Raw genomic sequence first — 17,934 nt, 5'->3', positions numbered from 1 at the left:
CAGAAAAGTGGGTTTGCTGGGTGGTATATATTAAATTTGTTTAATTTTACAAGAAACTGCCAACTACTTTCCAAAGTGGTTGTATCCTTTTAAAGTCTTGCCAGCAATTCTTAATAGTTGGTCCACATCCTTGTCAGCACTTGCTATTGTGAGACTCCTTTTAACTCTTCTAGTGGATAGATGTATTGTGACATCTCATTGTGCTCTTCCTTTACATTTACCTGATGTGCTTATAAGCATTTAGTAGATATCCTCTATCAGAGTGAAGAAGTTCCTTTTTTTTTCCAAGTTTGTTGAGAGTTTTCATTATGAATGGATGTTGAATTTTAGTTAATGTGAATTGTGCTTCGGTTACACTGATGTTTAAAAAAAACCCTACATCTAACAGCATATTTAATGGTGTTTAGTACTTTACTCCTGAGACAGGGAACAAGGTTAGGTAGTATGATTCCATCACTTTTATTCACCATCATCACCCTGGCAACCTTAGCCATGTAATAAAGAATGAAAAATAATAATAACAAAGGCTGGAAAGGAAGAAGTAAAACTGTCCCTACTCACATATGTATGATTTACACAGAAAATTCTAAGAAATCAATAAAAAAGAAACCAATGGAGGTAATTAAGTAAAATTTAGCAAGGTCTTAGGATAAAAGGTTAACACAGAATCAACTGTATATCCTGTAAATTAAAAACCTGATTATAAATGTAATTTACCATATGTTTACATGAGAATCTTAGAAAATCCTATGGAATTTACAAAAATTAACTAGAATTAATAAGTGAGTTTAAGAAGATTGCATATTACAAAATCAATACATAAACTGTATTTCTATAGACTAGCAATAAACAATAGGTAACTGAAAAAGAAAACACAAATGCAGTGTTGCACATAGTGAAGTATAACAGACACCTTTCTATCTATCGAGTTGCCAAAGACAGAATCTAGATATTAACCTTGAATTGTCTTTCCTTCCTACACCTACTCTATCTTAATCAAATCATCAGGTCCTGTTGACTTTATTGCCTAAGTATCTCAAGCACTTAGCCACTTTTCGTTCCCTATAGAGCTAATGGTCAACTTTCCTAGTAACTTTATTATTACAAAAATATCCCAATTATCTCTAGTTTCTAAGTTTGTCTCTGGCTACACTGTAACCAGAGAAATATGTCTAAAATGAAAGTCTCATGTTACTTGTGTAAATAAATTCTTAGGTGAGTATAATTTTATCATAAATTTTAAAGTACTACTCAAACCTCATGTTTGACCCATCTTCTCCTCTTGGTCTATATTTGTTTGATGTTAAAATTTTTAGTTCCTTAAATGCAATCTTCCTCTCTCTTCATTCTGGAGCTTGTTTGCATATGATGCTGATTCTCCCTGAAACACTTCTCTGAATCCCAGATCTCTGTCATTCCCTCCCCAAATGGCACAGGGTTAAAAAAGGCCAAAAGCAAAAATGTTAACATTTGGCAGGCTACCAAAGAGGTTTATACAATAGATAATAACAGCCTGAATTAAGATATTACAGTAGAAACAAATCAAAGGAACATGAGAAAAATCTTGACGTACGGGAAAAAAACAAGCATTTTAGCAATCGTGTTGTATTAAAATATGGCTTGTTGAAATAATAGTCATTCTCTATGTGATTTTTCCTATATTTTCCAAAACCTGATGAAATAATACAAGAACTCTTGAGTTATGTAAAAGAAATATTCAAAGGGTAGAACAAACTATTCCATAGGAATTCTGTCTTACTTCAGCAATTTTAATTAACAGCATATTGGGTTAGAGCAGTAATTTAAAGAATGTGGCTCCTTGGACTAGCAGCATTAGCATTACAGAGGAACTTCTTTGAAAATGCAATGTTGCACATAGTGAAGTATAACAGACACCTTTCAGGTATTTGCCTGACTTACAATTTATCTTTCTGAAAAGGTAAGATTACTGACATTTCTACTTACTTCCACTTTCACATGTTTATTTTACAAGAAATCACACTATTTCTCTAAGACCCTGAAGAAACTCAAGTCATCTGGTAAAGGCATCAAGTATGAAGAAAGCTTGTTTTCATTTTAGTACAAAAGGATTTATTTCAACTGAGATCAGGTCGACCTTCCTTTGTTTTATTCACATCATTCTCATAGTTTTTCATATAAAATCAGTAAATGATGCCATGAAAAAGCAACATTTAACATCCCATATTTACTTTCCACTAACCATTTATTCAGAGACCTAGGATCCTGACCATGAGAGGCAGAGCAAGACAAGGGAAGTTGGAATCCTACCTTTCTTGGAAGAGTTATTTGTATTTTGTATAACAATTTTATCAATAAGGACTTTCAAACTGATTTCTAAAGCACTGATACAGGGAACCATTTCTTCAGCCTCCCAATTTTTCTAATCTATACAAAATGGTTTCTTCAAAAAAGTCATTCTCCTGTACTAATCAAGGGAGTATCATATTCTTTTGTAACCATATAAATTTACTAATAATTCAACATTTGTTATTTATCACATTGTATATTCTTTTTTCTATGATGTGATCTTTCCAATAAGAATCATGATTACAATTATTAAAGAATTAGTAACAATCTAAGGAACTTAACTAATGCCCAAGAATTGCAGACTTCTGAAACTTAATCTCTATCTCTTTTGGGAGGGTTTTTGAAACTTTCTACTTGGGAAATTTAAATTTAACAAATGAAAAATTTTGGTTAGAGACATATTGCCATGAATGCTACAAAAAACTAATTTCACTTTAATGCAGGCTTATTTATGTAAGACTCAAGATAAATTAAATTTTTTAATGCTTTATTTCAGTATTTTACTACTGAAATAATATTTTAACCTTTATGCTCAATTTTCTCTCTTTAAGTGAAGAAGCATCAATTAGATTTGCTTTTCAGCTGTCTGAGACTCATAAATAAATTGGCACTAGATTTACTGACTTGTAATTATAAAAACCTTAAGGAAATTACCTTACAGATTAAAACACCAAGAAAAAGACGAACAATGGCAAAAGAATTACCTCTTATTATTCAATTTAAAATTTTAGAAAACCTCACTAAATTAGTGAACATTATAAATCAGAAAGAACTTTATATTGTGAAAAGAAAGAAAACCTAAAATGAAAATGAAAGACATCAGCTTACACTTACTGGGTTATCTGTGGAATCATCAGCCAACTGTAAACCAAAATAGTCACGCTCAGTCAAATCAAGATGCTTGAAGACAATATCCAGCAGAACTTGCCCCTGATCATGTTTCTAGAAGAAAAATAAAAGGAAATCACCACTGACAGGCTATACTTTTAGATTTTTAACCTCTTGGATTGTCTCCTCTTCTACTAAATTGGCAATGATTTCCAAGTCAGGTACATAATGGCACTGACTTAAAAACAGTCTGAATTAAGACAAACTGGTTCAAAGTGTACATAATAAATATGACGATGTAAGGAAAACCTCTGATTGGAAATGCTTTCTACTTTCAGGCTACTATCATAGTATTTTAGTAATTTTATATTCTTATCAGATCAACTCATGTATATATATATATATCCGTATCACCTGTCTTACTGTTTTTATTCTTACATTTAAATTATGACTGGAAAGTAAGACATTTGACTGAACATAGATTAAAATTTGTGTATGTAAAATAAATGCCAAAAAAGGGAAACAAAAGAATGAAAATTATTTGTAGCAAACTGAAAAGAATTGGTATTTTTTATTATAAAAGTATTTAGAGAGTTTTAGAAAAATACTTTAACCGCACACCATTTCTATCATATAGGTATCATTCATTATGCACTATTATCTTACTATTTTATTAAGAATAACAACTTCCCTAAGTCCCACAATTACTGCAAAGGACATGACTAGATAATTCCCTAAAAAAGAAATGTAACTGATAAAAAAAAACTGAGAAACAATCAACATGTTCAGTAATAAAATAAATCAAAGTAGAAAACTATGACATGGCATGAGCAAACAACAACCCAAAAAACAAACTACAATGACTGAGATAAAAATACTTTTATTGCTAACATCATGGATAGATATAATCTGTTGTAAAAGCAATTTGGAAATGTTAAACAAGAGCAGTAACAATATCGACTACTTCTGTCACGCTACCCTGACTGGAAAATAAAATCCCATGTTGGGGGAAATAGTTATACATACCAGCATGTTCACTGCTATATTATTTATACAAGACAAATACTAGAAAAACATGTTAGTAAACAGTGGTATATTTTACCACTGATTTTTCCTCTCATTAGCTATAACAGTTTAGTAGTTTCCAGTTACAAGTTAGAATCAAAATTCAGAACTGAAACTATAAGAAACACATGTTTTTCATATAATGTAAGGTACAGAGGTATGTCAGTCTCCAGCACTGGCTAATACAACAACTGAGAGATATGATGAAGTACCAGATTTCTTTCCATCCCTCTTACCTACCCTTCTGGTGTTGACTGCACTTATAGACTGTTAACAAGATGGACATAACAATTTCAAAATTAAATCTAGCCATAAGAAAGTTCAAAAAAATAACCTTCCTTGTAAGGTCACCTTACAAAGAGCTTCTGTTCACGTTTTATTAGCCAGATTAGGTCAAACAACTATTTGCAAAACTTGTCAATGGTAGGAAGTTTGTGCTTCAAACAGTGCTTCACAATGGTGGTTCCAATTTGAATAACCTGAGAATATTTTTTATATTGATGCAACTCACCTCCCCCACCCTCTCCCATTCTCATTAAATTGGTCCAGAATGAAGATCAAATATTCGTCTTTCTTAAAAGTTACTAAGGTGAGTCCAATGAGCTCTTCTAGAGACAAGATGGAGTAGATGCATTTCTCTCTATTCCTCCAGCTAAGTGAAACAATAATAACAGAAAACAGATTAAAAATGAGAAAACTCTGAAAGGTGAAAAGAAAGTGGCAGCCTGGCTACAGAACTTAGGTTTTCTTACCATTTCTTTTTGAGGTTAAATTCATGTATTACAAAATTAACCATCTAAAAATAGTGTGCAGTTCATGGTAAAATATACCACCATATTTTACTAACATGTTTTTCTAATATTTGTCTTGTACAAATAATACAGCAGTGAACATTTGGCACATTCACAATACTGTGCAACCATCACTTCTACCCAGTTCCAAAACATTTTCATCACACCAAAAGAATATCATATCCATTTAGACAATATTCCTTCCTCCTATACTCCGAGCCCTGGCAACCAGTAATTTGCTTTCTCTGTGCATTTACCTATTCTGGATATTTCATATAAATGGAACCAACCTTTTGTGACAGGCTTCTTTTGCTTAGCATAATGTTTTCAAAGTTTATCCATGTTGTACCATGTATCCACACTTGAATTCCTTTTCTATGGTTAAATAATATCCCATTATATTGATATATCACCATTTGTTTATTAGTTAATGGACATTTGGATTGTTTCCACATTTTGGGTAGAGTGAATAATGCTGCAACGAACACTGGTGTACAAGTATCTATTTGAGTATCTGTTTTCTTTCCAGTATACAGGTAAAAGCAGAATTGGTAGATACAAAATTCTGTTTAACTTTTTAAGGAACCACCAAACTCCTTTCTACAGCAACTGTACCGTTTCACATTCCCACCAGCAATGCATGAGGGTTCCAATGTTTCCACATCTTTGACAACATTAATTATTTTCTATTCTTTTGACTAAAGCTATCCCAGTGGGTATGAAGTGATCCTTCACTGTAGTTTTGATTTGAAATTCTATAATAACTAATGATGTTTAGCATTTTTTTCATATGCTTGTTGGCCATTTGTATGTCTTTAGAAAAATGCCTAATCAAGTCTTTTGCCCATTTTTAAAACTAGGTTGATACTCTTTATTGTTATTGAGTTCTAAGACTTCCTCTTATACTGTGGAGTTAGACCCTAATTGGAAATGTACTTTGTAAATATTTCTCCCACTTCGTAGGTGTCTTTCACTTTCTTCATCATATATTTGGCTACACAAAAGTTTTAATTTTTTGTGAAGCCAAATTTATTAATATTTTCCCTTTGATGTTTGTGCTTTTGGTGTCTTATATAACAACTAATCGCCAAACATAGTATCACGAAGAATTACCCATGTATTTACTTTTAAAAGTTGTTTCTTAATTGATGCATAGTTGACATCAATGCATGACATAGTAATTCAAACTTTCTACACACTTTAAAATGATCACCATAGTAAGTGTAGTTGCATCTGTCACCACACCAAGTTACCACAGTATTATTGACTATAGTCCCCTTGCTATATATCTTTCATCCCATGACTTATTTGTTTTATAAGTGGAAGTTCACACCTCTTATTAATCTCATTCACTTACCTCACCTTTCCCCAAATCTCTCTCCCCTCTGGCAACCACCAGTTATTCTCTGCATTTATGAGTCTGTTTCTGGGTTATTCATTTGTTCATTTGTTTCATAGATTCCAAATATACGTGAAGTTAGGTGGCATTTGTCTTTCTCTGTTTGACTTACTTCAATTAGCATAACACCCTTTATGTCCACCCAAATTGTCAGAAATAGCAAGCTTTCATTCTTTTAAGTGACTGGATAATATTCCATTTTTTACATTATACCATCTTTATCCATTCACCTATTGATGGACACTTAGGTTACTTCCATATCTTGTCTACTGTAAATAATGCTGCAATAAACATATGAGGGCATATATCTATTTAAATTAGTGCATTTGAGTAATACACAGAAGTGGAATTACTGGATCATACAGTATTTCAATTTTTAATTTTTTGAACCTTCCATGTTTTCTATAATGGCTGACCACTTTATATTCCCATCAACAGTGGGTTCCCTTTGCTTCATATCTGCACCAACATTTGTTACCTATTATCTCCTGGACAATGGCCATTCTGACTGGTGTGAGGTGCTATCTCATTGCACTTCTGATTTGCATTTCTCTGATGACTAGTGATGTTGAGACTCCTTTCATATGTTTCTTGGCCATCTATATATGTCTTCTTTGGAAAAATGCCTATTGAGTTCCTTTGGCCATTTTGTGGTTTCATATAAATTTTAGGAGTATTTGACCTAGTTATGTAAAAAATGCCATAGGTATTTTGAAAGAGATTGACCTGAATATGTATATTGCTTTGGGTAATATGGCCATTTAACAGTATTAATTTTTCTGATCCATAAGCATGGTATATATTCCCTTTTTTTCTTTAAATTGTTTTTCTATTAAGCTATCACTGATACACAATCTTAAGCTCAGGTTTGACGTGAGCAACATTGTGGTTACTACATTCCCCTTATTACCAAGTCGCCACCAAATACTCCATCACAGACACTGTCCATCAGCATAGTTAGATGCTACAGAGTCACTACTTATCTTCTCTCTGCTGTATTTCCTTCCCTGTGCCCCCACTATTGTGCACTAATCATAATGCCCCTTATTCCCCTTATTCTTCCCTTCCCACTAACCCTCCCAAGTACGTTTCCCTTTGCTAAATGTTAATCCACTCTTGGGTTCTATGAGTCTGCTGCTGTTTTGTCCCTTCAGATTTTGCTTTGTTCTTATGCTCCACAGATGAAGTGAAATCATTTGGTACTTCTCTTTCTCTGCCTGGCTTATTTCAGTCCATGAGTATACTGCCCTTGAACTCCATCCATATTGTTGCAAATGGTAGGATTTGTTTTCTTTTTATGGCTGAATACTCCATTGTGTATATGTACCACATCTTCTTTATCCATTCATCTACTGATGGACACTTAGGTTGTTCCTTATCTTGGCTATTGTAAATAGTGCTGCAATAAACATACGGCCGCATAGGACGTTTTGAATGTGTGATTATGTTTTCTTAGGGTAAATTTCTAGGAGTGGAATTCCTGTGTCAAATGGTATTTATATTTTTAGTTTTTTGAGAGACATCCATACTACTTTCCACAGTAGTTGACCTAATTTACATTCCCACCAGCAGCATAGGAGGGTTCCAATTTCTCCACATCCTCATCAGCATTTGTTGTTGATTGTCTTTTGGATGTTGGCTATCCTCCTACCTACCTGGTGTGAGGTGGTATATCACTGTGCTTTTAATTTACATTTCTCTGATAATTAGTGATGAGGAGCACATTTTCAAATGCCTGTTCATATCCTCCGCCCATTATTTAATAGGGTTATTTGCTTTTTGGGTGCTGAGGTGTGAGTTCTTTATATATTTTGGATGTTAACTACATGTTGGATATGTAGCTCACAAATATATTCTCCCATACCATAGGATGCCTTTTTGTTATACTGACGGTGTCATTTGCTGTACAGAAGCTTTTTAATTTGATATACTCCGACTTCTTAATTTGTGCTTTTGTTTCCTCTGCCCAAAGGGATATGTTCATGAAAAAGTTGCTCATGTTGATATTCAAGAGACTTTTGCTTATGTATGTATTCTTCTACATTTTATGGTTTCAAGACTTACACTCAGGTTTTGATTCATTTCGAGTTTACTTTTGTGTATGGAGTTAGACAGTAATCCAGTTTCATTTCTTACACGTAGCTGTCCAGTTTTGCCAACACAAGCTGTTGAAGAAGCTGTCATTTCCCCATTATATGTCCATGGCTCCTTTATCATATATTCATTGACAATATATGTGTAGGTTTATATTTGTGCTCTCCATTCTGTTCCATTGATCTATGGATCTATTCTTGTGCCAATAACAAATTGTCTTGATTACTGTGACTTTGTAGTACAGTTTGAAATTGCAGAGCATAATCCCTCCTGCTTTATTCTTCCTACTCAGGATTGCTTTGGCTATTCTGGGTCTTTTGTGGTTCCATATGAATTTTAGAACTATTTGCCCCAGTTTGTTGAAGAATGCTGTTGGTATTTTGATAGGGATTGCACTGAATCTGTAGAGTGCTTTACGTAGGATGGCCATTTTGACAATATCAATTGTTCCTACCCAACAGCATGGGATGAATTTCCATTTATTAGTGTCGTCTTTAATTTCTCTAAAGAGTGTCTTATAGTTATCAGGATATAGATCTTTCACTTCCTTGGTTAGGTTTATTCCTAGGTATTTTATTCTTTGTGATGCAATTGTGAATGGAATTGTTTTCCTGATTTCTCTTTCTGCTACTTCATTATTAATGTATAGGGAGGTAACAGATTTCTGTGTAGTAATTTTGTACCCTGCAACTTTACTGAATTCAGATATTAATTCTAGTAGTTTTGGGGTGGATTCTTTAGGGTTTCTAATGTACAATATCATGTCATCTGAAAACAGTGACAGTTTAACTTCTTCTTTACTAATCTGGATACCTTTTAATTCTTTGTGTTATCTAACTGCTGTGGCTAGGATCTCCAGTAGTATGTTGAATAAAAGTGGGGAGACAGGGCATACTTGTCTTGTTCCTGATATTAGAGAAAAACTTTCAGCTTTTCACTGTTAAAGTATGATGTTGTCTGTGGGTTTGTCATATACGGCCTTTATTATGTTGAGGTACTTGCCCTCTATATTCATTTTGTTGAGAGTTTTTATCATGAATGGATGTTGAATTTTGTCAAATGATTTTTCAGCATCTATGGAGATGATCATGTGATTTTTGTCCTTGTTTTTGTTGATGTGGTGGATGATGCTGATGGATTTTTTAATGTTGTACCATCCTTGCATCCCTGGGATGAATCCCAGATGATCATGATATATGATCCTCTTGATGTATTTTTGAATTCAGTTTACTAATATTTTGTTGAGTATTTTTGCATTTATATTCATCAGGGATACTGGTCTGAATTTTTCTTTTTTTGTGGTATCTTTGCCTGGTTTTCATATTAGAGTGATGCTGGCCTCATAGAATTTTGGAAGTATTCCCTCCTCTTCTACTTTTTGGAAATCATTAAGGAGGATGGGTTTTATGTCTTCACTAAATGTCTAATAAAATTCAGTGATGAAGCCATCTGGTATGGGAGTTTTATTCTTGGGTAGTTTTTGATTACCAGTTCTATTTCGTTGCTAGTAATTTGGTCTGTTCAGATTTTGTTTTCTTCTGCGTCAGCCTTGGAAGGTTTTATTTTTCTATAGAGCTGTCCATTTCTTCTAGGATTCCTAGTTTGTTAGCATATATTTTTTCACAGTATTGTCTAATAATTCTTTGTAGTTCTGTAGTGTCCATAGTGATTTTTCCTATCTCATTTCTGATTCTGTCTATGTGTGTAGATTCTTTTTTTTTTCTTTATAAGTCTGGTTAGGGGTTTATCTATTTGGTTAATTTTCTTAAAGAACCAGCTCTTGGTTTCATTAATTCTTTCTATTGTTTTATTCTTCTCAATTTTATTTATTCTCTGATCTTTACTATGTAACTCCTTCTATTGAGTTTGGGCCTCATTTGTTCTCCTTTTACCAATTTCAATAACTGTGAATTTAGACTGTTCATTTGGGATTGTTCTTCCTTCTCTAAATAGGCCTGGATTGCTATATACTTTCATCTTAGAACTGCCTTCACTGCGTCCTATATTAGTTCTGTAGCTGTTGTTTTCATTTATCTCCATATATTGCTTTATATCTGTTTTAATTTGGTCATTGATCCATCGATTATTTAGGAGCATATTGTTAAGCCTCCATGTGTTTGTGAGCCTTTTTGTTTTCTTTGTACAGTTTATTTCTAGTTTCATACCTTTGTGATCTGGGAAGTTGGTTGGCACAATTTCAGTATTTTTGAATTTTTGTGGCCTAGTGTGTGATCTATTCTGGAAAATGTTCCATGTGCACTTGAGAAGAATGTGTATCCTGCCATTTTTGGGTGGAGTGTTGTATAGATGTCTGTTAGGTCCATCTGTTCTAATGTGTTGTTCAGTGCCTCTGCTGTCTGGTTGGTCTGTCATTTGGAGTGAGTGCTGTGTTGAAGTCTCCTAAAATGAATGCATTATATTCTATTTCCCCCTTTAATTCTACTAGTATTTGTTTCGCATATGTAGATGTCAGGTTGGGTGCATAAATATTTATAATGGTTATATCTTCTTGTTGAACTGACTCCTTTATCATTACATAATGTCCTTTGTATCATGTTACTTTCTTTGTTTTGAAGTCTATTTTATCTGATACAAGTATTACAACTCCTGCTTTTTCCTCCCTATTGTCTGCATGAAATATCTTTTTCCATCCATTCACTTCTGGTCTGTGTATGTCTTTGGGTTTGAAGTGGGTCTCTTGTAGGCAGCATATAAATGGGTCTTGCTTTTTTATCCATTCTGTAACTCTGCCTTTTGATTGGTGCATTCAGTCCATTTACATTGAGAGTGATTACTGATATGTACTTGTTGCCATTGCAGGTTTTGGATTCGTGGTTACCAAAGGTTTAAGGGGAGCTTCTTTACTATCTAGCAGTCTACCTTAACTCACTTATTATGTTATTATAAACACAATCTGAAGATTCTTTCCCCCCCCTTCTTTTTCTTCTTTCTCCTCTATTTATGTGTTAGGTGTCATATTCTGTACCCTTCGTGTATTCCTGGACTTTGTGGTTAGTTGATTTAATTTTGCATTTGGTTAGTATTTAATTGGTCTATTTCCTTTGCTGTGGTTTTATTTTCTCTGCTGACAGCTATTTAGCCTTTAAGTGCACTTCGATATAGACCAGCTGTCCTTTTAAAATACACTGTAGAGATGGTTTGTGGGAGGTAAATTCTCTTAACTTTTGCTTATCTGGGAATTGTTTAATCCCTCCAAATTTAAATGATAATCTTGCTGGGTAAAGCATTCTTGGTTCAAGGCCCTTATGTTTCATTGCACTGATTATGCCACTCCCTTCTGGCCTGTAAGGTTTCTGTTGAGAAGTCTTATAGCCTGATGGGTTTTCCTTTGTAGGTGATTTTTTTCTCTCTCTGGCTGCTTTTAATACTCTGTCCTAGTCCTTGATCTTTGCCATTTTAATCATTACACGTCTTGGTGTTGTCTTGCTTGGGTCCCTTGTGTTGGGAGATCTGTGCACTTTCATCACCTGAGATACTACCTCCTTCTCCAGACTGGGGAAGTTTTCAGCAATTATTTTTTCAAAGACACTTTCTATCCCTTTCTCTTTCTCTTCTTCTTCTTCTAGTTTCCGTACAATGCAAATATTGTTACATTTAGATTGGTCACACAGTTCTCTTAATATTCTTTCATTCTTAGAGACCCTTTTTTTTCTCTCTCAGCTTCTCTGTATTCCTGTTCTCTAATTTTTATTCTATTTACCGTCTCCTCTACCTCATGTAATCTTTTAAATCCCTCCATTGTTTCATTTCAGTTACTGTATTCAGTTGTTTATCTCCCTCCTGAATTCATCCCTCAGCTCTTAGATATTTTTCTGTAGCTCCATTAGCATGCTTATGACTTTTATTTTGAATTCTTTTTCAGGAAGATTGGTGATTTCAGTCTCACCAAGCTCTCTGTCTGGTGTTTGAGGGTTTTGGACTGAACAAAGCTCTTCTGCCTTTTCATAGTCCTGGAGTGATGGGAGTGGTCTCAGGCAAGCTGCATGGTGTCAGCTGGGAGAAAAAGTTCCTTCCTGCTTCCTGGTCACAGTGCCTGTCTCCGCTATGCACAGGGAGCAGCCTCTGGGTTACTCCCCTAAGCTGCCATGGTCAGGGCTGCTCTCCTGCTGGCCTCAGCGATGGTGGGGATCACAGGTGAGCAGTGCAGGTGTTTCGGGGTAGGTAAACATGTTTCCTGGTAGCCATGCCTCTCTCCACTGTCTGTGCCATTTAACTACACACAGGGAAAGGCCTCTGGGTTAATCCTCTATGCTGTCATGGGTGGGGAAGCCCTCGGGATGGCCTAGGGCAATGGTGGCCATTGCAGGCAAGCAGTGTGGGTGTTTGCAGGGAAGGAAAAACCCCTTCATGCTTCCCAGTCATCATGCCTGTCTCCCGTCTGGGCCAGTCAGCCTCACACAGGGAAAAGCCTCTGCTTTAAGCTGTGTAGTTGCTGTGGGCAGGACTACCCTTCGGCTTGTCTGCAGCAATGGTGAGGACAGCCGGTTTGCATGTGGGTGCCAGAGGGGAGGTAGGCTGCTTATCTTGGTGAGAGATCTAGGGGCTACATTGCCAACCAGGAGGTGGAGCATCTGAAGCTCCTGAAATTTCCCAACCTGCTGGGCTGAGTGTGCCAGGATGATTCTGTCCACCTGTTCCTTCTCCTAAACCCTTGCTTGCCCCGTTAGCAGCCCTCTGACTGTTGAGAGGTCCCTTAAAGCACCTGCTTTTCTTTTGTCCCAGGGCAGCTGTTTATAGGAACCTGTTCACATTCTTAGTCTCTGACTTTAATTTTCAGCCCCTCTAATCTCCAGAGCACCATGCAATGTTGGTATGTGCTCCCAGGGTAGATTTCTACAGCTGGGTATTTAGCAGTCCTGTGTTTCCACTCCCTCCCGCTCTGATCCTCTTCCTCCCACCAGTGAGCTGGGGTGAGGGGAATGTTTGGGTCCCACCAGGTTATGGCTTTTTTACTTTATTTACCCTTTTCTGTGAGATTTTTACTTATCCCATATGTAGACTGACACACTCTCACTTCTGGTCACTCTTTTAGGAATGTATTTTCAAAATATATATGGTTTTGGGAGGAGATTTTCACCACCCTTCTCATGGTGCTATCTTTTTTCCTCGCTGCTATATCTTTCCATTTGTTTGTGTTGTCTTCAACTGTCCTACAGTTTCCAGAGTACACTTGATCAAATTTATTCCTATGAGTTTTATCCTTTTTTTGTGCAAGTGTAGAAAGGATTTTTTAAATCTCTGCTAGTTCATTTTTAGTATATAGAAATTCCACAGAGTTGTGTACATTGATTTTATATCTTAAAACTTAACTGAGTTCATGTATTAAATACATACTTTCTGGTGGAGTCTTTAGCATTTTCTATAGATAGTATCATGTCATCTGAAAATAGTTACAATTTTACTTCTTCCTTACCAATTTGGATGCTTTTTATTTTTCTTCACTGACTGCTGTGGCTAGCACTTCCAGTCCTATGTGGAATAAGAGTGATAAGTATGGTTATATTTACCTAGTTCCTATCTTTAAGGAAAAGCTTCCAGCTTTTTGCCATTGAGTATGATGGTACTTGTGGGTTTGTCACATATGGTCTTTATTATGTTGAGGTGTGTTCCCTCTTTACCCATTTTTTTTTAGTTTTTATTATGAATGTAAGGTGAATTTTGTAAATTACATCTACTGAGATGATATGGCTCTTATCCTTCTTTTTCTTAATATCATATACTACACTGAATGATTTATGGATGCTGAACCATCCCTGCACCTCTGGAATAAATCACAACTGATAATGATGAATATAAAGGTATTTTTAGGTTTGGTTTGCTAGTATTTTGTTGAGAATTTCTACTCTATGTTCATCATGGATATCGAGTTGTAATTTTCTTTTCTGGTAGTGTCTTCATCTGTGTTTAGGATGCTGGCCTTGTATAATGAATTTGGAAATATTCGTCCTTCTGTTTTTATGGAATGGTTTAAAAAGGACAGGTTATTAGTACTTCTTTATAATGTGTGACATAATTCACCTGTCTATCCACTCGTCACACAGTGTGAACCTCTGTGGTCCTGGACTTTCATTTTCTGGGAGTTTTTTGATTACCAATTCAATTTCATTAGTAGTAACTGGTCTGTCCAGATTTTCTATTTCTTCCTGATTCCGTCTTTGAAGACTGCATATTTCTAGGAATTTATCCATTTCTTCTAGGTTGTTCAATTTGTTGGCATATAATTTTGTTGTAGAATTCTTTTTTAATCCTTTGAATTTGTGTGGTGTTGGTTGAACCTCTCATTCCTTGATTAGCCTGCCTAGAGGTTTATCAATTTTGTTTATCTTTTCTAAGTACCAGCTCTTAGTTTCATTGGTACTTTCTGGCGGGAGCCATGCTACTCAAGCTGTGTAGCAAAGCTCAGGCTGGAGGAAGACCCCCACAAATCAAGGGCCTTTACAGCTGGCTCCCCCTATTACCCACCTTGATTTTGTTATTCTCCATTATACTACTGGCTTTGCTTTTGCTTCCATTTTTGCCAAAGACTAAGCTTTGATAAGCAGCACAGAAAGCAGGAGAACATAAACTTCCCAGAAGCTTTTCAGGACAGTGCTCCTGAAGAAAAGAACATGCAGGGGCCAGATCATGATCTTGGCATAGAATACTGAAACCTGCAGTCAGTTAGTCAAACACTGACTACCCCATCTCCACGTAAGTGGGAATGCCCCCCTTTTCCTTATAATGCTAGTGAAATTGGTGATGAAGAGTTTTATAGACAAATTAGAGAAATAGAATTATGAGAGATTACTGAATAGAATAACCCTGTCTGACACTTAATCAATCTTATGTTTTCTTCTATTTGCTACTTCTACAACTTTTCTTCTTCCTTCCTAATTACAGCCCTTTACTAGAATTTGTGCCTCATATTCGGAATTACCAAGTACCATAATTCTTCCAAGTGGTAAAGACACCTCAAGACAAGTGCTGGGCATAGAAGCCACGGGGCACACATCTGCAAAGAAGTGAAAAGCTAACCTTTTCAAAGAACATTACTTCTCTCTCACTTTACCAGCTTTACATCTCCCTGTATGGCCCCAGAAGATGACTGGTTAGCCAGAGACGGGTAAGATTCCTCACAGGAGGAACAACCTAAGACAGGCACAGTCACAGGGGGGCCATCAGGTGAGAAAATGGGGGCCAATAGAGGTGAGGCTTAGAACCTCACCCCCCGAGTTTTGAGAGAAATTGTCTACACCCGTGGATGTTTTGTTGCCCTTGTCTAGCTTGGACTAATACCTAGTCTATAGGCACAAACCTGATCATCTACACTTGCCTTCTTACAGTTCTAAACTATGCTTTCTATCTTTATCTTGCATCTACCTATGATAGAATAAATATTCTGAGGAGATAAAATGTACCCATTGCATTAAAAATATAGATGATGATACCTGCCTAGCTAACTGTAGTAGTGAGTGACCTGTATTTCACCCTGAGCTGATAGACTCCATAGTCACTATTACATGCTGCATGTTTCTGTGGTCACATGCATTACTTAGAAACCGCTTTGCATAGAAACAAGAAACACAATAGAGTACATGTTGCTAGGAAAAGTTTCGGTCAAGGAACAGAAAATGATCACCTGTCTAACACTTGGCTAATCACGTATAGATTAGAAGGAAACAGAAAGAAAAAAGCTTGCCTATGCTTGTTAATCAAAAGAACAAATACAAAATAATCATATCCTTGTGCAAAATGGTATAAATAAAGCTGTCATTGGCACCTTGTCGAGAGACCACCTCCATCTGACTGTGTCCTGGTTCTCCGTGCACCGACTTCGTCTCATCCTTTTGGGCTTCACACCCCACTGATGGAGCTGGACTCCAGCAACTTTCTATTGTTTTCTTAGTCTTGCTCATTAATTTCTGCTCTGATTGTTATTATGTCACCTTTTAACTTTGGGCTGTTTTTTCCTTCATTTCTAGTTCTTTTAGTTGTAAGGTTAGGTTGTTTATTTCACATTGTAACTGCTTGAGGGAGGCCTGTATCACTATAAACTTCCCCCTTGTAACTGCTTTTGATGCATCCCACAGATTTTGAATTGTAGTGTTTCTGTTTTCATTTATCTCCATGAATTTATTTCCTCTCATTTGTTCACTGACCCACTAGTTCCTTAGTAGCTTGTTCTTTAGTCTCTACGTTTATTTTTTCCTTTTTTGTTGTTGTTGTTGTTTTTGTTGTGATTGATTTAGCTTCATACTGTTGTGGTCAGAAAAGATGCTTAATATGATTTAAATCTTAAGTTTATTGGGATTTGTATTGTGACCTAACATGCGATCTATCCTGGACAACATTCCATGTACACTTGAACAGAATGTGTATTCTACCGATTTTGGGTGGAATGTTCTGCATATATCTGTTAAGACCATCTGGTCTAATGTGTTGTTCAATGCCATTGTTTCCTTATTGATTTTCTGTTTGGAAGATCTATCCAGTTAAGGGGTGTTCAAAGTCTCCTACTAATTTTGTATTATTATCAAGTTTTCCCTCTATGTCTGCTATTATTTGTTTTACACAGTCAAGTGCTCCTCTTCTGGATTCATAGATATTTACAATTGGTATATTCTCTTGCTGGACTGATTCTTTTATCATTATGTAACACTCTTCTTTGTCCAATTACATTGTTTTGAAGTCTATTTTGTCTCAAATGAGCATTGCTACTCCAGTTTTTTTGCTCCAATTTCCATGAAATGTCTTCCATCCTTCCACTTTGTTTCTGTTTTTAGGTCTAAAGTCTCTTGTAGAAAGCATGTAAGTGGGTCGTGCTTTTCACACCCTGAACTACCTCATGTCTTTTGATTGGAGCTTTAAGTCTTTTACATTTAAAGTAATTTCTGGTAGGTATGCACTCATTGACATTTTAATTGTTTTCTGATTGTTTTTATGGTTCTTTGTTCCTTCTGTTGTCCTCTTCCCTTGTAATTTGTTGACTTTAGTGGTATGCTTATTTTTCTATTTTTTGTATATCTATTATAGGTTTTGGATTGTGGTTACTATGACGTTTATACATAGTATTCAACTGATGGGCACTTAAGTTCAAACACTTTCTAAAAGCACTACTTTTTTATTATTCCCCCTCCAGATTTATGTAATGTCATTAATTTACATCTATTTTACATATCTCTTAAATGGTTTTTTTATGTATAATTGATTTTACTACTTCTGAAGTTCATACTAGCTTTTTAAGTGATTGGTCTGCTACCTTTACTTCATTTTACCAATGAAATTTTTTTCCTTTCCTAGTTTTCTTACTTCTACTTATGGCCTTTTTTTTTCAACTTAAAGAAGTCCCCTAAGATTTCTTTTAAGGCTGATTTAATCATGATGAAATCTTTTGACTTTTGTTTATTTGATAAACTCTATTTTTCCTTC

At 35.5% G+C, this 17,934-nt stretch overlaps 1 protein-coding gene across 14 annotated transcripts in view; it reads right to left on the bottom strand.

Moving 5' to 3' along the window:
• PTPN4 (protein tyrosine phosphatase non-receptor type 4) overlaps window positions 1-17,934 on the bottom strand; it is a 258,996-nt gene that overhangs the window by 176,240 nt on the left and 64,822 nt on the right. For all 14 annotated transcript variants that reach the window (XR_008998840.1, XR_008998839.1, XR_008998841.1 and 11 more), the window contains one exon: window positions 3,163-3,270. Coding sequence is in view for 9 of the 14 variants with exons in the window: in XM_057505706.1 (XP_057361689.1) it covers window positions 3,163-3,270 (108 nt within the window). In the remaining 5 variants the exon portion in view is untranslated. Of the gene's footprint in view, window positions 1-3,162; window positions 3,271-17,934 lie in introns of those variants that run through there.

This window comes from Manis pentadactyla, chromosome 8 (assembly GCF_030020395.1).
Source record: "Manis pentadactyla isolate mManPen7 chromosome 8, mManPen7.hap1, whole genome shotgun sequence".
Classification (NCBI taxonomy): domain Eukaryota; kingdom Metazoa; phylum Chordata; class Mammalia; order Pholidota; family Manidae; genus Manis; species Manis pentadactyla.
The sequence above is the reverse complement of the archived record's forward strand: the minus strand, read 5'-3'. Positions and strand labels throughout refer to the sequence as shown.